The sequence below is a fragment of the Ptychodera flava genome, chromosome 19, assembly GCF_041260155.1.
Source record: "Ptychodera flava strain L36383 chromosome 19, AS_Pfla_20210202, whole genome shotgun sequence".
Taxonomy (NCBI): Eukaryota; Metazoa; Hemichordata; class Enteropneusta; family Ptychoderidae; genus Ptychodera; species Ptychodera flava.
The window spans coordinates 26,777,370-26,788,250 of NC_091946.1; the positions used below are offsets into that span (position 1 = coordinate 26,777,370).

Sequence of the window (10,881 nt, forward strand, 5' to 3'; positions counted from 1 at the left end):
TTTCGTCGAGGGAGTAGTTCAATTGATACGTTCGGTTCGACTTTTTCATCCATTGGGGCCTCTTCGATACTAGAAAGAGGGGAATATTTAGAGCTCAAAAACCGTGCTGCTGGAGGGGCCAATATTTTACGGTATATGGGCTTGTCCTGACCCCCAGCAGTTTCCATGGACCTTTTTCTCGTTTTCAATCGTTTCTTTTCGACACTGCTTTCGCCACTATCTACTGCACTGCAAGATTCGGTTACCTTAATATCTTGGTCAGGCGGACTTAAAAGAGAGGGGGTGGTCTTTTGTATCATTGTTTTCACCTCTGACACTTCTTGTGTCAAATTCAACAAATCAGAAGAAATATCCTCCAGTGTAGGTGAGTTGCCTTCGGGAGAGACAATTTTCACTTCTGTATATATCAAACTATTTGAATTGCCTGCTAACAATCGGAAACGTAGTTTTGAGAGGGGCATCTTCGTTAATTGTCTAAAGGAAAAGTACGGTAGTGGGATGTCTGTCGGTAAGTAGAAATGCCTTTTAATTAGCAGCTTGTCACCGTCACACCTATAGATGAGCAAGGGGTCCCAATTTATGTGCAAATACCTTTTAAAGTAATATTTGGTTATTACGCGTATGTCTAACGAGGTCAAACAAGTGGTTCGTAATGAGCAAGGGGTATAAATAATAGTGTGAACGAAGAGCATCACTACTTGGAGGTCAGATGACAGCTCGAGGAAGATATTAGTTTTGGGCGTAGGTGATAAAAGGTTCGTCTTATGAGGGGTAATTTTGTTAACAAGACCCAAGCAACATAGTCTTAATCGTTTTATCAATTTATACAAGACAAACAGGGATACCCCAGCGATGATCACATTCAAAAACGATGAATCTTCAAAGTCAAAAGAGCTCGATTGGAAGGTGTTGGTCCAGTTAACAGCTATTGTTGGCAAAGGATCCCAATAGAGATTGTTTAAATTTTCTACCGCCTGAACACCCTTGGGAATTTGCAACAATAAAAGAAAGCGTTGTAAACTTTTATACTTCAAGAACAGATACAGTTGTGCCAAGCCTATCAATACAAACGCAATTACAATCGGAATTATTAACCACAAAGAATAAGATGTTGAAAAAATGTCATCCCAATCGTAAGTAAACGCTGCCTCGTCAAGCGGAGAAAGGAAAACTTGCTCATGCTCACGTAAAACATCAGCTGCTCTTTTTATATCTAGTTTAATCGTCTGATCTACGGCCAAGGAGCGATTCCAGCTTTTCTGCATAACTAAAGTATCTGGGGTCTGAGCTAACCATGGCTTATTAAAAGTTGTTATTCCAGTGAAATTCACAACATGGTCGAAGGAATAAAAAGCCTTAAGATATATTGCATTGGCTGCATGATATGTGGATAAAGTCGCATTTGGTTGACAGCTAGTTATTACGGCCGGGAGAAAGAAATCAGTAGAATGAAGTTCACAATCGCAAGGTATTTCAATAATACAAAAGTTACAGGGACGAGAGGAATTAATGTGTCATTAGAACATCGTAACTCCCATCCTTACTAGACCCTTGAATTAAAGCTCGTGACTGTGGAAGTTGGATTACTTCATCATTAATTTCAGGGGCCAGTTTCAAAGTGGTGGGACAATTACGTTGGATATTATTAATATCGTTGATGTATAAGTACCAAATACACCGTTTAAAATTAGCTTTATAAATCTTAAAGGGCGTATTACACCTTTTAACTCGATCTCCCTTGCATCGTGAAAATTGATCGGTAGTTAACTCAAAATAAGTTGAACTATCAGTAGCCACCCCGAAATAGGATGATAATTCTACAATTTCTGTGTACCCTGTCGATAAAATGGTCGCATTGTTGCGTTTCTCAAAAGAGTCTGGTATTTGTACTGGAAAAGAGAGAACCCGATACAATTGATGAAGGGCATCCATGTTAGTCAAAGGAACGGCCATTTTAACATAAAGATACGTAGCTGTATGATAATGGAGGACTTGAGTTTGTTCATAATAGTATTTGGGATTTTCGTGGGCTAACCGAAATGGGGATACTTCCGGTCGAGAATTCTTTGAACAGACCCCATAGCATGTTTGATATCAGAGGTACTCACTAATTCAGGGGGCAATCGACCTTGGACCAATGTTTTTAAAGCTGCTAAACGAGATTCAGAGAGAAATAAGATCCGCATTAAGTAGGTGGTTCGTCGATCCAATTCGATATAGGTATGCAAGAGATTATGAATAAGATTAATTTCACTAGCCAACATTGCTCTATCAGCTATACCAACATTAACGGCATCTCTAATAGATTCAACTGTATAAGTGAGAGCCATAATATCACTATGAGTTTTGTAAAGGTTTTCCACAAGTGATTAATTCTACGATTAGTAAGTTGAACAATGGAACTCAAGTCTCTTTCGAAATTTAAAATAAACCGACTATTCTTTGTTGAGACCGTTCTACCTTTTGTACATGCTCAGCCAAAATCCGTACATCCTTTGCAGTTGCAGTCCCAACAAATTTTTTGACAATTTTCCTATAAAGGAAAATGGGGCGTCCCGTTTTGTCCGAGAACGTACATCATCTTCAAAATCTTTAGTTCCCATTACATCATCTATTTCGCGACGCACACGCTGGGCGTCTTTTAACAACTGGACTGCCTCCTTATGATAAGATTGGATTGATTGTCATGGAGTGTACATGACTTTGGCATGGGCACGTCACTACAAGGATATTCAGTAGGCATAACGGTAATAATAGTATCCAGGCCAAGAAAATTTAAACGAGGAATAGAAAAAGTTACATGCCAGTAAGAATGAGCCACTTCAACCAAGGCCACTGGCTCAAAAACAATTCCAAAATTCTGGCGAACGATTATGTCTGGGTTTACATTGCTGCTTACCCTAGTCGACAAAAGGAGAACGGCTAGCATAACCAACCAGAGCATGCAGAGAGAACCCTATAAAAAGAAAGAAAAGAAAAAACTCCCGATATAAACTTCTGAGGTTGAGCCAAATTTAAATCACAATGGGTAAGCCTACTCCTAACCTCAGCCGGCAGTTCACACTTAGAAGTTAATTACCCTCAATAAAAGCAGTTAAGGGGCTTCTAAATTTAGAGTTGAGTTCCTATACAGTAGCAATTACGGTTACGTAACTCGCAGGGTCAAGGAATTGGGTCACTCCATTCATACACTCAAACATACTGGAGCGCTCCATTTACACAAACAACATACAGTGATTCACACGAAGTCTGACTTCTTTTCATTCATTCACATGACCACAACTCTAAAACAGACCCTGTTTGAAGCTACTTCATCTAAAATACGTGGAAATGAGCTATCACAGGTTTACCAGTTATTTTTACAGGATTCTTTCGAAGATATTCCAACAAAGTATCATTCAAGTTCTCAGCATATTCCCATGTATTTTCTTTATGAGAATAATTCTTCCATTTTACCAGATATTGTAATTTACCATTTCGATATTGACCTTTCAAAACTTTATCAACTTCGAAATAAGGGGCAGGGGACTGTGACAAATCATCAACTCTCGCCTGAGACACTTCACTATCAGTATTAACGCTTATACGATCCGAATCTACTTCCCTGTGTGTAGGCTCCTCAGAGCTACTCTGGGAAACCCTATCCTCGGGTATGGGAGGCTCGGCATGCTCACTAAGGGACCTCATAGAAACTTCAGGTTCCTCATTCAGGTCTTCAGATGAAGACGAATTAAATTCAGAAGGCCTCAAATAAGCTTTCTTAAACGATTCATATGAATGACCTTCCGATAATTCCGGCTGCTATTTAAATGACGTAACTTAAAATTAACAGGAGATACCTGCTCTGCAATTATATAGGGGCCCGTCCATCTGTGGATAAATTTCTTATTTACCCCAGGTTTGACTGCTGGTTTAAAAAGGTAAACTGCATCCCCTATCTTTAAATTCTGAGTTTTCTTTATGGCCCGATCGTGACGGTCTTTCATACCCTTTTGATAATTGGCAATATTCGTTTTCGCCAATTTATGAGCTATTTCATGTTTCTCTGCCAAATATTCCAAATGTGTGGTAATATTTCTTGTTCGTCCCTCAACTGGTTGGAATTCTACATCCATAGGGAGAGTAGCCTCCCTTCCGTATAACATGAAGAAGGGAGATAGTCCTGTCGCTTCTTGTGGACTAACTCGATAAGCAAATAACACGGAAGTTATATATCGATCCCAATCTTTCTGTTTGCTATCTACGAACATGGATAACATGTCAACTAACACACCGTTAAAACGTTCCGTTAATCCGTTCGTATGCGGTCTATATGGGGAGGACACTTTACGCTCTATATTAAAATATTTACAAGTTTCCCTCACAACTTGAGAAAGGAAATTTGTACCTTGATCGCTTAGTAGGACCCTCGGACTACCATATGTAGCTATGACTTCATCAAAAAGTATTTTAGCTACTGTTTCAGCTCTTGCATTTCGCAATGGATATGCTAATGGGAATTTAGAAAAATAATCAGTGAGAACTAAGATGTATTTATGACCATTATAAGTCCGAGGCAAGGGGCCTACAATATCCATCCCTAACTGATCCCAGGGCCCAGTTACGGGAATGGGCATTAATTTAGCATGTACAGGAGGGATAGCCCTCTTCCTTGTATGACAGTGTGCACACGTCTTGATATATAAATTTATGTCCCGTGGCATCCTTTCCCAAAAATACCTCTGTCGTAAAACACCCAACGTTTTGGAATAACCCAAGTGTCCACCTAGAACACAGTCATGGGCCCTCTTGATTACATAATTCTTTAAAGAAGCTGGGATTACTACCTGTCTTACACAATCAGTTTTACGAGCTGCTTTTCCTGTAGGTTTCCAGTAGTGGTACAACACTCCATCAACTATGTCGTATTAACTATTTTCCTGGCTAATTTATCATTCAGGGGCAATTCACTCTGTTCTAGATATTTAATTACCTGTTTCAGGTAAGAGTCATTCCGCTGCTCATCTTTCATTCTAGTTATTACCTCTTGATTTAAATCATTACCATTATCCTCATTATCACTCCCTGTAGGGGATCTACTGTGTATTGACGATTCTGTTAGAGATTCCGCTTCCGACTCTGTTTGTGTACCCCTCTCTACATTATTTATCAATGGAATTTCTAGTTGACTTGTATTTACAGCCTTGTCAACCAACTTAACCTTGTCATCTAAATTATTGTTAATCTGTGGAGCCTGCTCTAAATCAGTTACATCAGAGGGGTATCCCTCACATTGTTGATAGGGCCTCCTAGACAAGCCATCCGCATTCATGTGCTTCCTTCCAGGTCGGTAAACAATATCATAATTGTACTGCTGCATAGTTATTATCCAACGACCAAGTCTACCACTAGGGACCTTCTGTTTAAACATATACGTTAGGTTTGAATGGTCAGTCACTATGGTAATATGATTACTCCGTATGTATGGATCACAATATCGAACAGCATGTATAACAGCTAAGGCCTCTAACTCAGTCACAGAATAATTTCTCTCATGCCTATTTAAACTTCGTCCCCCATACAAAATAACCCGCTCGACACCTTCTTGCTGTTGTGCTAACACAAATCCCAAAGCGTAGGTGGAACTATCTGTGTAAATTATAAATTCCCCATTCATATCAGGATAACCCAAAATGGGCGCTTCACACAAAGTTTGTTTCAACTTGGCGAATGCTTCTTCACATTGATCACTCCACTCAAATTTAGTGTCCTTTGCCAACAATTTATGCAATGGCCTCGCAATAATTGAAAAATTCTTAATGAATTTTCTATAATAATTTGCCAACCCCAAAAATGACTTCAATTGTGTAACAGTGTGTGGGCGGGGATAGTTCCGAACAGCTTCTACTTTGCTTTGATCCACAGAGATCCCATCTTTGCTAATTATGTGTCCCAAAAACCTAACATTCTTTCGCATGAACTGACATTTGCTGGGCTTTAGTTTCAACCCTGCTTGACGTAATCGCGTCAATACAGTATCAAGATGTTGGAGATGCTCTTCAAAGGTGTTACTAAATATAATAATGTCGTCAATATAACACAAAACATATTTCCACATAATATTACGTAATACAAATTGCATGGTACGTTGGAAACAACTGGGACTATTTCTTAACCCTTGGGCCAGTCTCCTATATTGATATAACCCCTGATGTGTAACAAAAGCAGTTTTAGGCCTACTTTCCTCATCTAATTCTAACTGAAAAAATCCTGATTGTAAATCTAGAGTTGAAAAATATTGGGGGTTGTTTCGCCCTAACATTTCCAATGATTCATCGGTTCTGGGCAAGGGAAATGAGTCAGGAACCGTAAGATTATTCAATAAACGAAAGTCCGTACAGAATCTAAAGGAAGAGTCTGGTTTTGCGACCAAAACCACCGGACTGGCGAAGGGGGAGGTGGAGGGTTCAATAATACCTTGTCTCAATAAGGTCTCAACTTGATTCTCAATTTCATGTCGCTTCTCTGGGGTAACACGATAGGGCTGGCGGCGGAACGGTATGGCACCCTCTTTCAACTTAATGTTGTGTTTAATAACATCACAATGGCCTAGTTGACCCGTAGAATCAACAAAAGCCTCAGAATTTCGTAACAATACATTTTTAAGTTGCTCCCTCTGTTTTGGAGTGATATCTAATTCATTTAATTTCATTTGATCTAACAAATCAGACTTCTCACTGGCACAATCTTTAGTTTGAGCAAAGAACGTATTAATCATGGGATCTGTTAAACGGAGAATTTGACTTCCCTTAGGCAAAGCAGAAAATGTACCAACAACAGCATTTTTCTTAATTCTTACTTCAGTATTAAATGAATTTACAATTCTAATTGGGAGTGATCGTTTACTTGAATAGGCCAAACCACGAGCTACTAAAATACCAGGCGTCAATCGGGTCCTTTTGTCAGAAATACATCCCAAAATTCCATCAGAGTACTTATGTGGCACCTTGGCAGAAATCACCATTTCACATTTAGGAGGAATTATTACCTCACTACTAACTCGAAGGGGTACATTAGAACGCAAACGTAAATTATTAGCATTAAAATCAATAACAGCTCGATAACGCTTCATAAAATCTAAACCTAAAATCAAATCATGATACAATGAATTAACAAAATGAATATACAGCATCACACGCTTATTACCGATAAAAGCAGGAACTTTCATAAATCCTATTATATTCATGTTACCATTATTTGCAGTTTGTACCTGGGAATATCGTGATTTCAGAATAGGATAATTTCGCAAAGCAGGAACTTTATCCAATAATCGAATAGGTGCTACCGTAATATGAGCCCCTGTATCAATCAAAGACTTTACATTTTGATTAAACATTAACACAGAAATTAAATTCTCATGAAAAACACCAAAGCCTTTGTCATCAGAAAAATCACTACCTGTTTGATTTATAACTAGCAGAGTCTTATCATCACTATAACATGGCCTATAATCGGTCGACTCTCTAGAACTTATTCTCCGACGGGGCCTTACATGTTTAAATGACTCCGTGGACATCGTCGGGCAATGTGCCCTTGTTCCCCACAATTATAACATTTACGAAATCTAACTGAAAACTATGCTGGTTTTGAGGGCAATTTGGAGCACTATGTCCTATTTGATAACAACGGTTGCATCGTACCTGTGCATGTTGGAGGGTCCGTCCCCCGTAGACTTGCTTTGGTCGCTGTGGTTCCCTTAGAGGTCGACGATCGTCTATCTTTGTCTTTATGTCCTTCACTTCTTGTTGGAGCCCGCCGAGTTTTCCGATGATTTGTTGTAATTCATCATTGTCCTTTGACGGTTCCTGGGGTATTGCTGTTACAACTTCGGCTGTTTTGGCTTGTAGATAAGCAGAGGCAAAGTCCGCAGGAGCCTTTCCCGCGACGAAGGCTTGAATGGGTGGTCGCAGTCCGTTGATGAAAAAGGATAAAATCTCCCGGTCGGTTTTCTGAGCCTTCTCCCCCTTTTCCTTCAACATGGTTGCATATTGTTCGACAGTTTGGGTCGGTTGTTGTTTTAACTTGAACAACATCTGATCGTATAGCCAAATCGGGCCGCACTTACCGAATCGATCCAGAAATGCAGTCCCTAGGGCCTCCATATCGTTTTTTGCATCATCAGGCTGGCCATGGTACCATCTTTCTGCTTCACCAGTCAGGTAGAGACTGATTCCCCTCAGTTGTTTCTCCGTTGGCCAGTTTTTGAAGATTACGTAGTCTTTGTACCTTTGCCACCATCTCCGTGCGTTTTCATCCTCTCGACCACGAAAGATGCCGGGACCAATACCATTATCATCGCTGTTGTTAAGGCGGATTTCAGTCAGTTGAGTGGCGATATTACGCTGCCACTCAGTAGTTTCTTCACCGGCTTCTGGCTGGGGCTGCTGTTGTTCCTCGTCGGCCATTCTAGAGTAGTGCCTTCCACTACGAGTTGTCATACACTCAACAATGTGAGCTTGCTTGTTACCCGTCGGATATCTCCACCAAGTGTTATTGTCTTACTCGTCGGTCTGGGGAGCGCACTCACTGCTGAGAGGTACTTCGAGATCTTTGACAGAGTAGAGACTCACAGAGTTGTTGGATATCAATGATGGTGGTTTATTACTGAAGTGTAAAGTTTACACATCAGATGCCCAGCTATCTCCGACTGAAGATAGTGGGTGACTATCCCTTTTTTTAAAAGAAATTGTAGTATCCTAATTAGATTAAATTAGTTAAGCCTCCAATCGCTAATCGACTAGTATTTCTTGATTGGTTCAATTAAAGAAATACATTACTAAACTTTCTCTGATAGGCCCTTGATCATATAAAATCATACATGATCTGCATAAGTAACATCATCGTTATACAACATTTCCCTTACGTAATCGTCCCAGGGTCCTGTCTGGAATTTAGATATTGATGGTAAGAATTCACTTTACTGTCTTGACAATAGATGTCACTAGTACAAGTTTCTATCTTTATCCTTGATACTTAGGTATCAATGACGCAAATACATTGAATGTCCCTGACAACGGAGTTTTAACCAAGATGAAGGAAAATTCGTAATGATCATTAACCCTTACACAGACTTGGAAAGTTCAGCCGTCTTGTTCATTGACCCTTGTACAGATTCCGAAATTACAAAAACAATATCAATAAGCCAGAGAAAATTTAGTCTGTAACAAAATCAAAAACTTTGATGGGTGTTAAGACTTGCCAACCATCCAATCAAATCTACTGAGGAGCCATAGAGAGCTTTTTTAGCCAAATCTGATGTGTACAGTGTCTGAGAGGACCTTTTCTTGTGTAACATTGAAACCATAAAAGCACAGCTAATAATGACAAAAACTGCCTTTTTTAACTGTTATTTTGTTCATAAAAAAGCATCTTTCTACAGAAAACCTATGAAACAAAGGAAAATAATTGCATCAATGAGAAGGAAAGATATCTTGTCATTTTTCTATCTCTAAAATAAGTCACTGTATCAAATATATATTGTGAAATATTTGTGCATGTTGCTTTCTCATACTGAATTCTCACAGAGAGAACAGAAAAGTATCAGGAATTTGTCATCCTTTTCATATGAATGCAGATTTCATAATGGTACACTTTCACTTAGCAAACATCAAGATATCTCTGAAAGTATGGCGCCCGAAGGGCGCGCCAAAAAATATGAAACATCCTGATATCTCTGATATATATGCCTTGTATATTAAAGTCATGCACCTGAAGGGCATGCTGAAAGATGTATGATATATTAAAGTAATGAGCTTGAAGAGCACGCTGAAAAATATTGAACATACAGATATCTCTGATGTATGTATGCTTGATATGTTAAGTTGGGCGTGCTGAAAAATATAACTGATTATTAAAGTTACGCGCCCGAAGGGCGCGCCGAAAAATACAACTGACTGATGAATTTTGTGGCTGACACTAGCATTTTAGGCAATGATGAGCCTATGTCAAAATTCAAAAACACACTGACCCCCCCTATTGGGCATTTCAAAAACATGGTGACCCCCCCTATCACCAAAGTCAAAAACAGGGTGACCCCCCCCCCCCCATGAATCCACCGCCCCCCCCCCAGGCTGAAGAAACTGACCAGTCCCTAACGTCAGTAAAGTGGAGGTGCCCAACGTCCACTGTGAGGTGACCGGAATGTTGCTCACGCTTATGTTTTAGCGACGTGTCCGTCGAATTCGGCCGAAAATCACACGAAACGAGCGTTTGTGAAGCAAATCAAGTACCAGGTATGAATTTTGAGAATGCTAGGGAACGGTCGACGGTTACATGATAGATGAACTTGCTACTTTTCACGGTAAAATCAAACGTCGAAGATGACATGGTGGCACAATCCCTATACGAAATAGCCATTTCATTTCCAGACTTGGGGTATTTCTCGCTTCTGCACACCCGTCTATGGGGCGAATAGTCCCAGCGCTGAATAGCTCTCCAAACGACTGTGGTTTTCAGAACTGGCTCAAGTCCTGACACGGTTGAGATCGCATCGACAAACAACCTATCAACGTTCGGAAACTGCAAACTCCGTAACTTGATGTATAACGACTCGAATACTCACGAAATAGGTATTTTTAAAGAAGTAAAGCGTATACAAACTATACAAGTACAATGCTGTGCCAGGCCGGCGGGACAGTAGCATGCCCGATAATGTGAAAGGTTATACACCGGTCAATATTATACTTTCTTTGCGGAATGTAACTGCTTACTCTTGATCTATCATCGCCCTATCCGATGATAATCGTTAAAAAGAAAGCTGTCACTTAGAATTCGTGCTAACCACGGTCACTCCACAAAAGTAGGTCAGCAGTAATACACTTGTAAGAATCTCAAATTTCATTA

At 39.8% G+C, this 10,881-nt stretch overlaps 1 protein-coding gene across 1 annotated transcript; it reads right to left on the minus strand.

The window, feature by feature from the left end:
* Positions 1–2,641: 2,641 nt before the first annotated feature.
* LOC139118118 (uncharacterized) lies at positions 2,642–9,198 on the minus strand. Its single transcript, XM_070681413.1, has 2 exons — positions 7,680–9,198; positions 2,642–2,956 (listed from the first exon to the last, which is right to left on the minus strand). The coding sequence occupies exons 1-2, from the start codon at positions 8,475–8,477 to the stop codon at positions 2,642–2,644; spliced, it is 1,113 nt and encodes a 370-aa protein (XP_070537514.1). The 5' UTR covers positions 8,478–9,198.
* Between the last annotated feature and the right edge of the window lie 1,683 nt (positions 9,199–10,881).